This window comes from Mesoplodon densirostris, chromosome 16 (assembly GCF_025265405.1).
Source record: "Mesoplodon densirostris isolate mMesDen1 chromosome 16, mMesDen1 primary haplotype, whole genome shotgun sequence".
NCBI classification, from domain to species: domain Eukaryota; kingdom Metazoa; phylum Chordata; class Mammalia; order Artiodactyla; family Ziphiidae; genus Mesoplodon; species Mesoplodon densirostris.
Window position 1 is genome coordinate 16608078 of NC_082676.1, and position 15352 is coordinate 16623429.

The 15352-nt window shown below is 51.3% G+C and overlaps 1 protein-coding gene across 1 annotated transcript in view; it reads left to right on the forward strand.

Moving 5' to 3' along the window:
- Positions 1 to 14855, forward strand: part of JPH2 (junctophilin 2) — a 63273-nt gene extending 48418 nt beyond the window's left edge. The window contains exons 3-6 of the mRNA XM_060078004.1: positions 9907 to 10025; positions 11077 to 11777; positions 12433 to 12526; positions 14179 to 14855. Of these exons, the coding sequence (XP_059933987.1) occupies positions 9907 to 10025; positions 11077 to 11777; positions 12433 to 12513 (901 nt within the window). The 3' untranslated portion in view covers positions 12514 to 12526; positions 14179 to 14855. The remainder of the gene's footprint in view (positions 1 to 9906; positions 10026 to 11076; positions 11778 to 12432; positions 12527 to 14178) is intronic.
- Positions 14856 to 15352: the final 497 nt, after the last annotated feature.

Sequence of the window (15352 nt, forward strand, 5' to 3'; positions counted from 1 at the left end):
CCTATCCTGCATCTTCAAAGTGCATCACTCCAGTCTCTGCTCCAACATCACATCATCTTCTCCTCTCCTGTGGTCCCATCTGCCCCTGCCTCCCTCTTATAAGGACATTTGTGGTTACGTTTAGAACCTGCTTGTATAATCCAGGATAATTCCTGCATCTCAGGATCCTCAATTTAATCACATCTGCAAAGCCCTTTTGCCATATAAGGTGACATTCATTGGTTCCAGGGATTAGGACCTGGATATCTCTGGGGCCATTATTCAGCCGACCACAAAGATCAAGTGTCTGGCACATAGTTAGCACTTAGTGAACAGCAACTCATTACTTTGCCTCCCCCTTAGAGGCTGAGGGGGGGAAGGGGTGTCACTTACCCACCCACACATGGTGAGTGTGAGCCCCCTTACCAGCTGGGCTGGCGGCTCTTTTTCAAGAAGGGGAGAAAGGTTTCTGTAAAACATGATCTGGAACAGGTCACCGCCATGGCCTGGGGATTTCAGGCTGGGCTTCCAAGGTCGGGAGGTCCTACCTAGGGCCTGAAGGGGGGCATAGCCCCCTAGCCTCAAAACCCATGCCCCTCCACTTCAGCTAAAACAAATTCACTTTCTAAAATTTTCAAACACTTGCATAGAGCTGTCTATGTGCCACGTCCTGTTCTAAATGCTTTATGTACATTCACTCTATAATCCCAACAACTGTATGAGGCAGAGGCTATTCATATCCCCATTTTACAGATGAAAAAAAATCAAAGTACAGAGAATAAAGTAAACCACCCACAGTCAAAAAACAGTGTTCTTAACCACCTCAAAATACCAAAATATTGGGCTTCCCTGGTGGCTCAGTTGTTCGGAGTCCGCCTGCCGATGCAGGGGACGCGGGTTCATGCCCCGGTCTGGGAGGATCCCACATGCTGCGGAGCAGCTGGGCCCATGTGCCATGGCCGCTGGGCCTGTGCGTCTGGAGCCTGTGCTCCGCGGCGGTGAGAGGCCCGCGTACCGCAAAAAAAAAAAAAAAAAAACCCAAAATATTAACAGCAATTTTTCTTTTTTCAAAAAAATCTGCTTATTTTCCAATTTTTTTGATGATGAAACCATATTATTTTTACTACATATTTAATATATTTATAATATATGATATAAAAATAACAAAATACAAATTATGAACATGTAACCCACCACATGGGCTTTCTCCTGCCCTGTAGCCTTCTGTTTGTTCTCAAAACTTTTCACCTTGTCTTATCTCTGACCAGACTCTACATCCTTCCAGAGCAGAGGCCATGTCTGGCTTAATGTTCATTATAATAATAACGGGCAAGTGACTTAACCTCTCTGTGCCTCAGTTTCTTCATCTGTAAAATGGTTGTGGTGCTTATCTCCTAGGGAGGTACGAACCCTTAGTTTATTTCCCATTTTTTCTTATTAGAAGTAATGTTTCTAAATCTAAATGTAAGAAATAAACTATAAAACCCTGGGGATAAAATATAGTAGTAAATCTTCAGACATTGAGCTAGGCAAAGCTTTCTTAGATATGACACCAAAAGCACAGGAAACAAAAGAAAAATAGATAAATTGGACATCATTAAACTTAAAGACTTCTATGCTTCAAAGGACACCATCAAGAAAGTGAAAAGACAACAGAATGGGAAAAATATTTTCAAATCATATATTTGATAAGGGACTTGTATCTAGACTATATAAAGAACTTTTACAACTCAGTAATAAGACGAAAAATTTGAAAACAGGCAAAGAATCTAAATAAACATTTCTCCTAAGAAGATTCATAAATTGTCATTAAGCACATAAAAACACGCTCAACCTCATTAGCCATCAGGGAAATGCAAATCAAAACCACGATGAAATGCACCTCACAAACCACTAGTGTGACGAAAATTTTAAAATGGATAATAGTAAGTGTTGACAAGGAGGTGGAGAAATTGGAATCCTCATATGTTATTGGAAGAAGGTAAAATGTTGCACTCAATTCAGAACCAGTCTGGCAGTTCCTCAAAAGGTTAAAAAAGAGTTATCACATGACCCAGCAATTCCACTCCTACCACTCCTACCCAAGAGAAATGCAAACATACATCCACCCAAAAACTTCTACTACATGAATATCCATAGAAGCATTATTCTTAGTAACCAAAAGGTGGAAACAACCCAAATGTCCATCAACTGATGAACAGATAAACTAAATATGGTTTATCCACACAGTGGACCATTATTTGGCAATAGAAAGGAATGAAGTATTATTTATGCTACAACGTGGGTGAACCTTGAAACAATGTTTACATGACATATCCTTCTACAAATGCATATTTAAATCCCAATTTTTTGGCAGTCCTTAGCATTTTGGAAAAGAATTGCTGGTAAACATCATTATAATAATAACAAAAACTGTTAACAATAATCATAGCTAATATTTGTTAAGTGCTCAGTTTATGCTAAGCACTTTTGTGCAATCTTATTTCAGGCTCCCAGTAATTTTGTGAGTTAAATATTATTAACCCCATTTCACAGTTGAGGAAACTGAGGCCAGAGAGCAAAGGTCAGGTACCCAGAATATGATGGACGTGAACTTGTACCCTTAATCCCTCTGGTGAAGAGTTTCCCAGCAGGGCTTAGCACACGTTTACCAAATGAATGCAGTCCAGGCAAGACTGGACCCTTGTCTGCATCCTTGTTGGAGGGCAGGGGAACTTTCTCCCAGGGAGCTATCTGGGCAGGTGGCTGGACACCCCAGCTGTGGTTCCTCCTTGAGTTTACTCTGACCATGATTGTTCTGAGGGGAAACGGCTACAGCCAGCCAGAGCTAGGGGCGAGGGGCTATTTTGGGAGAAGACGGGGTGGTGGCATCTGAAGCATCCCCTCAGGAAGACTTGGCTGCACTACCCTTATCAACCACCTCTGCAGCTTCAGAGAGGCTGGCAGCGGCCTGAGTTGGGGGCTCTGATTATCTGCCTCTGTCCTCCAAACCTACCATGGGATCCTTGTTCTGATGGCTTTCTGAAAAAATTTTAAGTGAACAAATCAGTGACATTAAGTACATTCAGGTTTTTTGTTTCAGGCGTCTAAAAACAACTGTGCTTCTTATATACTTTATTAACAGGCACCTAGATAGCACTTCCTGTGTCCTGGCTACTGTTCTAAGGGCCATATGACTGTTTATTCATTTACTCCTTATACTGTTTCTCTGAGGCAGGTGCTGTTATTATCCCCATTTTACAGATGAGGAGACTGGGGCTCAGGGGGCTCAGACTTGCCCGAGGGTATAAGGAACAGAGCCAAGACCTGACCCCAGACAACCTAGCCAAAGCTGCCCCCTCTTAGCCACACCCCCATGCAGTTTAAGGCTTTGCTCTGTACCCCTGTCCATCCACTGATTTTCAGAGACGTTGCGTAGTTGACCTGGCAGGGCTGCATTAAGCTGTGAGCTCCTCAGGCGGCTGCTGGGTCTGATTTTTCCGCATCCCTGGTCCCAGCACGTGGAAGACCTGGCCCAGTTCGTTAGTGCCAGGAAGGCCGCGGCTCAGTGTCATGGGGAAGAGCTTGGGCAGGTGCACCTTCCAGCCGTGTGACCTTGAGGAAGTGACTTCACCTCACTGAAGTCATATGTGTAATTGTGGCCATAGCACAGAGCTGGGCACAAAGTGCTCAACCAATAACAGATTAGTATTATTAATAAGAGTAGTAGAGGGGCTTCCCTGGTGGCGCAGTGGTTGAGAGTCCACCTGCCGAGGCAGGGGACACGGGTTCGTGCCCCGGTCCAGGAAGATCCCACATGCTGCGGAGCGGCTGGGCCCGTGAGCCATGGCCGCTGAGCCTGCATGTCCGGAGCCTGTGCTCCGCAACGGGAGAGGCCACAGCGGTGAGAGGCCCGCGTACCGCAAAAAAAAAAAAAAAAAAAAAAAAAAACAATAAGAGTAGTAGAAGAGACCGTTGTTGAGTGGATGCATTAGAACAGAGGTGGGCAAACTTTTCCTGTAAAGCACCAGACGGTAAATATTTTTGGCCTTGCAGGTCATGGACTTCGGTGGCAACTACTTAACCCCGGATAACAGTAAACAAATGGGTGTGGCTGTGTCCCAATAAAACTTTATCTGGACACAAATCTAAATTCCATATAATTTTCACGTCATAAAATTACTCTTTTGGGTTTTTTTCCACACCTTTAAAAATATAAAGAGCATTATTAGCTCACAGGTGGTACAGAAACAGGCAGCAGGCTAAATTTGGCCTGTTGCCCTAATTTGCTGACCCCTGCAATAGAATGTGAGCTCTACAAGGGATTTTTGGATACTTGGTTTGCTGTTGTAGTCACAGTGCCCAGAATGAATCTGGATGTTGAAGTGGGTCTTGAGCTGGCCCTTTAAGGCTGGGAGGTGGAAGGACTGAGAAAGAACATTCCAGAGGGCAGAACAGCCAGAGCAAAGGAGTCAGGGGTACATCCTGTGGGTGTCTCCCTTTGGCCCAATGAAGCCATCGGTGGCCTGATGGAGACACCTGGGCAACAAGGCCAGATCTAATGGGGCGGTTAGGGGTCTGGGGTGGGCAAAGGAGTCAGGGGTGGGGCTGGATACTCTCAGAAGAGCTTCCACTGGGTTATTGCCCTGCCCGATCCCTGAACCACCACCAGCCCTATTTTTAACCCTGCTGACGAAAGAAAATCTGTTGAAATCAAGAAGGGTGCCTGATCCCTGCCCCACCCCCTGCCCCAGTTACTGCTCCTTCCCTTCTCCCCATTAGGGGCACAGCCATCCTAGGAGACCCTCCCCAAGAAACATCAATGTGGTCCTAGGAAAAGAAATGGTTCCTGCGCTTCCCTAGCAGGACCTGGACTCAGGGAGGGATCCTGGTGCTTGAAGAGAGCCACTCAAGGCTCCTGGGGGGTTGAGCAGGTTGGGAACTGCCCAAGAGAAAGCTGGATTTTCTCTCTGTCTGACTAGTGCATGCTTCTCTGACTAGTGCATGCTTCTCAAATTTTAATGAGCAGTGGAAGCAGCTGGAGGTTTATAAAATACAGATTCCTTGGCTCCTCCTAAGAAATTCTGATTCAGTAGATCTGGGGTGGAGCCCCCAAAGCTGCATTTTCAACAAGTGCCCGGATGATGAGGGGCTGGGGGGTTGGTGCATGAACCACACTGTGAGTGCCACTGGACCAGAAGATAGCCTTTGGACCACAGCAGTTCAGCCTGCCCTGGTAAGCTGCTAGATATACCCCATCAAGGCTGCCTCGGGCCGAGAATTTGGAGAGCCTTGAAGGCCACCCTAAGTAGTTTGGACTTTATTTTCAGCACAGTAGGAAGCCTTGCAAAGATTTTCAGCAAGAGGTGAGGCCACGAGATGTATGGGTTAAGCAAGCTGCTTGTAGGAAGCGAGCCTGGAGGCAGGGAGGCTACAGATGGGAGTGGGGGACCTTGCAGGAGGAGTGAGGGAAGGAAGGAGAATGGGCAGATTCCAGAGCTGTAGGGGGAGCAGGAGAGACGGGAGTTGGTGGTGGTTGTCTGTGATGTTGAAAGATGAGGAAGGGGGGTGTGGGGGACGCTGGGATTCCTGGCTTGAAGGCTGGGGAGCTGGGGAGCTATTCCTGAAATCAGAGGCATTTTGTGTGTGGGGGGGGCTAATAAGGTATTCAGTCGGTCAGATTGATGGATGTGGGCAGAGGAGCGTGCTTCCTTTAAACCCAGCAGCCCTTATTGCCTTGGGCTGTGTGGCCACTCCCCTCGGACCCCTGTTCTGGCTGCCCTGGAGGGTCCACCGTTGATCCCCCAGAATCTTCCAGGGCTCAGTGTGAAGGCTGCCATTCTGGCCTGAGGAGTCCTGCAACACAGCTTCCCAGGGCACCGGGAAACAAGCCTCATCCAGCGTACATTACCAAAAAAGGACATTTTCTCAGTTTGAGGGTTTGCCCGGCCCCTTCCCTCCTCCCTCAACCTGGGGTTTCAGGTTTCCAGGGAAATGTCTCTGAAAATTTAGATCTTTGAATCACACATACCCATGTACAGGCAAATATGAGTCTGGGGGTATGCATGTACCACACTCGGTTTTAATTTTTTAATTTTTTAAAGTATAGTTGATTTACAATATCATGTAAGTTTCAGGTGTACAGCACAGCGATTCAGTTATACGTATATATATATATATATATATATATGTATGTGTATATATAGTCATATATCTAGGTATGTATATACATATTATATATATTCTTTTCCAGAGTCTTTTCCCTTATAGGTTATTACAAAATACTGAGTATAGTTCCCTGTGCTGTACTGTAGGTTCCTTGTTGGCTCCACACTGGATGTTGATATCACAAATGTCATCTTCCTCCTTCTCCTTCTCCACCACCACCATCACCACCATCATCACCATCATCATCATCACTCAGCCCCATCCCGGGCTAAACACTTTCATGTGTTGCCTCTCAGTAGTTTTCACAGCAACTCCAAAAGGGCAGAATTATTATCCTACAGATGTAGAAACTGAGGCATAGAGAGGCAAAGCCACTCACGCAAGGTCCTGGAGTCCGAGTGGGGTCGGGACTGGGTGGGGGCGAGTGAGGAGAGTCATACAAATGCGGGGTCTGATTTGGCCTTTATTTAAATTTTGTTCATAGCTTGCTCATCAAGGATTATTTTTGCATTCGTTTGGACTTTTAAAAATATGGCATTCGAGTATTATTTATCTGGATTACTGAGTTTTTTTGGCATCCCTAAATGTTGAGCCTGAGGTGAATGCCTCATTTGCACCCTAGCCCCAGCCTTGGCAGAGCCAAAACTGGAATCCAGGACTGCTGACTCCAAAACCACGCTCTTAACTATTTCCTACACTGCCCGCTTACGCATACACACGTGTGCACGTGTGCATGCATGCATTCATTTATGTATCCTTTCATTCAGTAAAATATTCTTTTCTTCAGTAAACATTATTGTGGCAGTGGAGAGGGCAAGAGTTTAGAAATCAGACAGTTCTGGGTTTGAACTCCACTACTCATTATGGGGTGGAGATACAGCCTGTGGTTAAGGGCACAGACTCTAGATCCCCGAAAGCCTTGGTTTGAAAACTTGCTGTCACTTGCTGGCTGGGTGAGTTTGGTGGGATCCTTGAAGCCTTCTTATGCCCCGGATTTCTCCTCTGTAAAGAGGGATGATGGTGATAACATCTACCACATAGTGATTGGGGAAATTAAATGGGTTAATTTCTATAAAGCCCTTGATATGTAGTAAATGCTTTGTAAGTGTCAACTGTTACTTTGCATCCTTGAGCAAGGTACTTGTCTGAGACTCAGTTTCCCCACCTGTGAAATAGAGACAGTGAAAACTACCTCCCAGGCAGTTTTGAGGATTGAAAGGGATAACGTAGGCAAAGGGCTTGGCACTTGGAGGGAGCTTAGTAAAATTTATCTCCCTTATTGTGGGCCCAATTCCATGCTAGAGACACATGCAAATCAGCTTCCCGAGGAACTGACTCATCTGCCCATGGGGACACCGACTTGACCTTTCAGTTCCCCAAAGGCACGAAGCTCTTACTCCCTCTCAGGGCCTTTGCACGTGCTCTTCCCTCTACCTGGCTCACTGTCCCCACCTCACCTCTGATGGGCCAACTGATGTGTCAGTTTCAGGTCTCAAATGTCACATCCTCCAGGAAACCTTGCCTAATCCCCACCTCCACCGCCGATCTATATCAATCTTCCTGTTGTACATTTTCATTGCATTCTGTACTCTTCCTTTATGGCACTTCTCACAATTTCACTTTTTACTTAATTACATTGTATTAAATAATTTTGGTTGTTTGCTTCCAGCCCATCTCCCTCACTTGAGAGGGGCTTGTCTTGTCCACAGGAATCCCAGCTCCTGGCCAAGTGTGGCACATGCTTCAGAGCAGCAAAGGCTCTGGAATCATCTTGCCTGGGTTCAAAATCTCAGTTCCTGCACTTAAAGACTTTGTGACCTTGGGCAAGTTACCTCCCTTGCCTGTGCCTCAGTTTCCTTTTCCGTAAAACAGGGAAAATAATAACAGCACCAGCTTCTTAAGGCGTCATGATGATTACATGAGATAATCTTCATAATTCCTTTAAAACAATGCCCAGGGGCTTCCCTGGTGGCGCAGTGGTTGAGAATCTGCCTGCCAATGCAGGGGACATGGGTTCGAGCCCTGGTCTGGGAAGATCCCACATGCCGCAGAGCAACTGGGCCCATGAGCCACAACTACTGAGCCTGCGCGTCTGGAGCCTGTGCTCCTTAACAAGAGAGGCCACAACAGTGAGAGGCCCGCGCTCCATAATGAAGAGTGGCCCCCGCTTGCCACAACTAGAGAAAGCCCTTGCACAGAAACGCAGACCCAACACAGCCAAAAATAAATAAATAAATTTATATCAAAAAAATATGCCCACTGGTAGGTGGGGCTGTTAATATTTTAACAGGTACTTCTCCTAGTTAGGCTAGATTAAATAAACTGAAATAAACATCCCCCAAATTTCAGGTGCTTAACTCAGTAGACATTTAAGGCTTGCTGAATGTAATGTTTAAATTTAATGCTTATATGTTCCACATTTAATATGGGACTTTACGGGGCTGGGGGGGACTTTGCTCTATGCAATAATCATTTGTGGACCCAAATTCCTTCCACTGTGTTTCTGACACTGGGGTCCACTGGCGGCACTGTGGAGAGAAATCAGGGAGTCCGTGAACCTGGATGCTGCTTTAGGTTAGATTCCCTAGAAGCTGAGTCTGAGATGAGGATCCTTGCGTAGACGATTTATGGAGCAAGTGCTCTCAGGAGAGAGGGGGAGTGAGAGACACAGAATCGGACAGTGAAGTAGCCAAGCAGGGATGTGGTCTTACCTGGAGTCCAGCTTCAGCCTGATCCCATAGGGGCTCTGGAGCCTGACTTGTACCTCAGAGTTGGTTCCTCTTGGGGCAAGAAGGGGCTGGCTGGTGTCATTAGTCATTGGTTATGGGCTCCCTGGGTTGGGGAGGGGTTGTTGACCTCGGGAACAAGGTGGCTGCTGCTGGTTGCAATTCTCTGGGAGAGCAGTGAGCCATCAGCAGTCAATTCAGAAGCTAGGGCTGTGGGTGCATTTGCCCAGCGAAGGGATCTGGGCAGGGAAAACCACATCTTTATTTTTACTAACCTCTAACCGGAATCTAGTATTTTCTTCAGTTATGGAAGCTGGCAATAAATCAACAGTAGTATTAGCAGTATCTCTGACTTTGTCACTAATAGAAATCACATATATTTTCATGTCACATTACTGTTGTTGCACATATCCTTGAAATATCCTTTATGTTAATCTATACTTTTAAATTATGGTAGTTAATAGACCTGCTAGATATTTTGTTTAAAGTGTTAATAAAGAAGAATATACATTATTATATTACAAATTTGTCCTTTTAAATATTTTGGTAACAGTGTGTCAATATAATTGCATCCCTTTGTAATCCTGTGTAATTTGTGCATTTTAAAACATTCCAGGAAGGGGTCCAGCAGTGTCACCAGATGCCAGGAAGATCTGTGACACAAATGAGGTTAAATTCCCTGTTCTGGGCCTTGGCCTCTGCATTTTACCAGCAACAGGGGGAAAAGAGAGGACAAAGAGGATTACAGGGGGGGTTTCTGTGGGCCAGGTCTGGAAATGGCATAATCCTGTCTTCCCACAATGCTTTGGCCAGTCACCTGACCACGCCTAACTGCAGGGGAGGCTGGGAAATGTAGTCCATCTGTGTGCCCAGAATGAAGAGGAAGTGGTCTGGGGAATGCACAGCAGTCTGGACCACAGGGCTCAATAAATACTCATTGACAGCTGGAGTGAATGAAAATTCTGTCCAGGGTGTCTCTTTGTGGGTTGGGGAGGAAGGGCAGAGGGCTAGTTCTCTGGAGGGATCCTGAGTCTCCACCATGTTGCCTCCTTAGGACAAGTCACGCCAAGGCCAAAGCTGAGGCAGCAGAACAGGCTGCCCTGGCTGCCAACCAAGAGTCCAACATTGCCCGCACTTTGGCCAGGGAACTGGCTCCAGACTTCTACCAGCCAGGTAGGGCCAACCAGGGAGGGGAGGGGCAGGACGGGGTAGAGGGAGGTTCTGAGGGTGGGGGGGTGGACACTTTTTCTTTGCTTGTTGGAAAGCTGAGATGCTCAAGTGGGTCCACGCATGCCTTTGAGTTCCAGAATCTGTGGAGCGTGGTGCAAGCATGGGATGGGTGCAAGCATGACACAAGGGGACTCATGCTGAGATTGTGGCGCGGTATCAGAGGCTCCCCCCACTCCAGCCCGTCTCTTCTCTCTGGGAAATGGGGCTGCAGAGTAAGGAGGACCCCCTGGCTCTGATACAGACTTTGCGTTTGGATAGAGCGGTGGGAGCCCATCAGGGTGGGGGACTGGTGCTGCCTGCACTGAGGGTTTTAAGGTGAGTGGCACGATTAGATTTGTATTTTCTAAACATTCTGGCTGCGGCCGGAAGACCAAAGGGAGACTAGATGGAAGACCGCGGAGCGCAGATCTGTGCCTGGGAGGTTAAGTCGCTTCCCATCACAGTGCGCCCCCTGCTGGTCCAAGGAAGAGCGACCCTGGCTGGCTGCCTCCGCCCTTGGGTGGTCCTAGCAACAGCTGTCACCACGTGCCAGGCACTGAGCTCAGCATATTACAGGCATTTTTTTCCCCACCCGATTGATCCTTCCGTTAGTATTTATGAAATAGGTATGATTGGGCCCGTTTTTCAGATAAGAGAATGGAAAGAGACCAGTGTGACCATAAAGAGCATAAACTCTGGAGCCAGACTAGCCTGAGTGCCAGTCCTGGCTCTGCCCTTGGTCAGCTGGGTGACTCTGGCCAAGTGATTTTTACCTCTCTTGAGCCTCCTTTTCTTCATCTGTACAATGGAGGCTAAATAATAGCATACACCTCATAGGGTTATTAAAATGATTAAATGAGTTAGTATTGGGGAATTGCTTAAAACAGTGCTTGGCACTTGGTAGCCGTAGGTTAAGACTGGCTGAGTACATAAATGAGACTCAGAGCGGCTTGCCCTGGATCGTCCAGTGCTGGGACCGGGGTTCAAATGCAGCTCCCCGTGTGGTCCCCGGCAGGTCCGGAGTATCAGAAGCGCCGGCTGCTCCAGGAGATCCTGGAGAACTCGGAGAGCCTGCTGGATTCCCCCCATCGGGGCCCTGGCGCCGCAGGCCTCTCGGAGCGGCCCCGCGAGAGCCCGGAGCTGCACGAGCACGAGACCCCTGCGCCCGAGGGTGGCCCCCCGTCGCCGACCGGGACACCCCCGCAGCCCAAGCGGCCCCGGCCGGCCGCGGCGTCCAAGGACGGCCTGCTGAGCTCGGGCGCCTGGAACGGCGAGCCCGGCGGCGAGGGCAGCCGGCCGGTCACGCCGTCCGAGGCCGCTGGCCGCCGCAGCCCCGCGCGTCCCGCCAGCGAGCGCATGGCCATCGAGGCGCTGCAGGCGCCGCCCGCGCCGTCGCAGGAGCCCGAGGTGGCGCACTACCAGGGCTACCACAGCTACGCCGTGCGCACCGCGCCGCCCGCGCCGCCGCCCTTCGAGGACGAGCCCGAGGTCCCCGCGGCCGACTCGGCGCCCCCGTCCCCGGCCGCCCCCGGCACGGCGGCCCCGCTCCGAGGCTCCGCCCCCGAGAGCCCCGCCAAGCTGGAACCCAAGCCCATCGTCCCCAAGGCCGAGCCCAAGGCCAAGGCCCGCAAGACGGAGGCCCGGCTGACCAAGGCCGGGGCCAAGAAGAAGGCTCGGAAGGAGGCGGCGACGGCGGCGGAGGTGGAGGTGGAGGAGGTGAGGCTGTCGGTGGGAAGTCGGGTTTCCCAGGCGTGGGGGAGCTGTGGGTGGGATTCGGGGGCAGATGGCCGGGCTGCGAGGGGGATGGCGCAGGACAGGGCAGGGGGGTCGTGGCCTTAGTTAAGTGCAGCCTGATCCACGGTTACACAACACACACACCCACCTTGGGGCAGGGGGCTGGCCTTTGTGCCCGCTGTCTGGGTAGTTCTTTGGAGAAGGAGGTGGCTGGGAGTCCTAAGCGGCTGGGGTGGGGTGCACCTGTCCATCAGGCTCCCAGCCTCAGCTGCGAGGTGTAGCAGCGAGGGGCCCAGTGGGGGGCCTGGGTCCTGGACCTCTGGGCTTGCTATAGGAGGCTGGGAGCTAGGAACTGCAGCGCCAGAGACTGAAGCTGGGCTCTGAGGGGCTGACAGATGTGGCCCCAGAGGAATTAGCAGGGGGGAAGGCCATGTTCTTGGGTTCCAGGCCCAGCTCTGCCCACTGTGTGCTCTGGGATACGTTCTTGCCCCTCTCAGGACCCTGAGCAGTTTGGTTAATTATTTCCAAGAATCCTTCCAGCGCTGATGGTGTGTCCCGGTGCTGGGCACGGCAGCGAGCAAGAGGGTGGGGGTGTGCTCTCCCGGGGACTCAGGTAGCCTCTCTCCACTGTTCCCAGGTCCCCAACACCGTCCTCATCTGCATGGTGATTCTGCTTAACATTGGCCTGGCCATCCTCTTCGTCCACCTCCTGACCTGACCTCATCCACCAGGTGCGGCTAGGAGGGGATGGGAGCCCCTGGGGGAGGAGAGTAAGGGCCAGCTGCCTGCCGAGCGGACTGTCCTGTGGTTAATTGAGGCCCGTTCCCCAGCAGAGGCAGGGACCTCGAGTGTGGATCTGAGAGATCATCCCTCCCCAGTACACAATACACACACACACACTCACACACTCACACAGACACACACACACACATACACCCCCTCATTAGCTCAACATTCGCAGAGCGCCGGATCTCTGTCAGATGAGCACTGGGGGCTTCATTCATTCATTCATTCACTAACTCATCATTAATTTAACCACAGTTTACTGAGCACCTGCTCTGCTGGGATCTAAGGGTTCAGCAGGGACTCACTCCTGCCCTAAGAAAGGGGGTGAACATGAGAGTAAACCTTTTTTTTTTTTTTTTTGCGGTACGCGGGCCTCTCACTGTTGTGGCCTCTCCCGTTGCGGAGCGCAGGCTCTGGACGCGCAGGCTCAGTGGCCATGGCTCACGGGCCCAGCCGCTCCGCGGCATGTGGGATCTTCCCGGACCGGGGCACGAACCCGTGTCCCCTGCATCGGCAGGCGGACTCTCAACCACTGCGCCACCAGGGAAGCCCGAGAGTAAACCTTTAACTTACGGCTCGTGTAAAAGTCTTGCAGCTCAAACGTCAAGCAAAACCGTTCTTGACTCCATCCCCCCAGACCCCCGCAGGTCTAGACTGAGGTCACCTGGGGTGACCGGGTCCTCTTCTCTCAGTCCTCCAGTTCTCTCTTGCTCCCACCCTCTACTCGCCCACCCCCCGCCCCCGCCCTCAGTCCTCTTCCTGAGACCCTGCTGTCAGTCAGCTGGTTCCATCAATTGGTTTTCTCCCTGTGATGGAGCTCAGGGGCTGGGTAAGGTCCGGGGAAAAGGAAGTGGGCTGGGTTGGGGTGAAGGAAAAAGGCCCTCGTTGGTCTCAGGGTGAAATATCTACAAGGCAAAAAAAATCTTTCTCCTGCCGGGACCAGCCTTTACCCTATAATTCCTGTGCTTGGTGACGCTAACAGAGTTTCTGCCTCTTGCCCTCCCCCGCTCCACCAGAGACCCCCTCTCTTGATCCTAGCTTAGTGTGGGCTGGAGGTTCCAACTCAGTCCCAGAGGAAAAGGAGAAGGAATCCTTGTCCTGTCACCGGGTAAATAGCCAATGACAATAGTAGCCTGGTAGGTGCTGCCGTGCGGGTGGATGCTGAGCTAGGCAGGGTCCATGTTTCATAGGGGATCTGGGAATGATTGCGGTGGGGACTGCCAACTTCCTGACCTGAAAGATGGAGAGGGGTGAGCCAGATGGCAGTGGGAGAAGAGGAACAAAGGGAAGAGTGTCCCAGGCAAAGGGAACAGGCAGAGGCGGCAAAGAGGCAGAGGCAGCATCCAGCGGGGGCCCTTGCAAGGGCCAGGGGAGGCCTCCGGGACTTGTATCTGGTCCCACTGAGTCAGAGCCAAGGGGCAAGGCTGCCCTGGGGCCTTGGGGAGGCGGGGCTGGTGGTGGTGATGGAGATCTTGCCCCAGAGAGCATCAGGCCTGAGGCTTGAGCCCTGCCTGGAGCCTGGTTCAGCCTCAGCCCTCCCTGCCTTTCTCCCCGCTCCCTCCTTCCCTCGCCTGACCCTCTTGCTGTCCCTTTGCAGAGCCAGGAGTTCCTGCTGAGGACGCGTGGACCCATCTTTTTGCAGTGCCAGGCAGGGCAGCCGAGGAGGACTGAACTCTTGACCTGGATGCCGGGGGTCCAGCTCGCATCCACACCACAAACATTTAAGGGGGCTTCCCGTGGCGCCCATGCCCGACGCAGGTGGTGCCCAGAGGAAGAGAAAGGGCTGGGCACCCTCCGGGAGCTCTCTGCCCAGCGGCAGGGAAAGCCCTGAAGGCAGAGCCCTGGTCTTGCACACCCTGATCTGCTCCGTCCCCCATCCTCATCCACTCCCTCGCCTTACCCCTAGGTCACCCCCTCCCGGGGCTTTTCTGTGTTTTGGGAGAAGTCACCAAATCAGGATGTTAAATCCCAGTCCCCTTCTTTCTACCCTCCCTTGCTTGCTTTTATCCTCTGGATGCCGGGCTGAAGCCTCCCTGGCAAGTGGAGGGAGTGACGAGATCCTTGCGGTGGGCCAGCGACGAGGCGCTCTGACAGCCCAGCGGCCCTTCCCATCGCAGTCCGGACCCCGCCCACACTGTCCCTTGCTTACAGATGTTCTGAACGACAGTAGAGGAAATGGACATGTTCCATTTGAATACCCCAGGATACAGTGCTTCTGTCTCCTCCCACCGGTCCAGTTAGCTTTCCTCTGGACCAGTAGAAGAGGGAGAGACGTGAGGAATTGGGGCCTTTGGCTGGGAAGCCACTGACCAGGTGGCCAGGGGGTGGGGGTGGGGAGAAGGGCTAAGGGGTGGTGAGGATGGCCCTGTCTCTGAGTGCACCTGAGCCTGGGGCTGGCATTGCATGTGGGGCTTCCAGGACGCTGAGGGGGAGAAGGGGTCGCCCTGCAGGAGCCGTGGGGCTGTTGCAAAGCTCCGGGGATGCCCCGTGAATTGATTTGTCCGCTTCCGCTCCCAGGGGCCACCGCAGGCTCGGGGGAGCGGGGAGCGTGAGCCTGGAAGCCCAGGCAGATTTCACTGGGGCTGACTCTCAGGCAGGTGTGAAGACAGGTGCTTGTCAGCCAGCGTCTCCCAGGGAGAGGGGAGCAAGTCTGGGCCTCCCACTGGGCACAGTCTGTGATAATAAGCCCCTCGGCTTGCTTGGCAGAAGATGGTATTTGCATGTAGCCCATTAACAGATGTTTTGTACCACGCTGATCCTTCTGGGCCTTG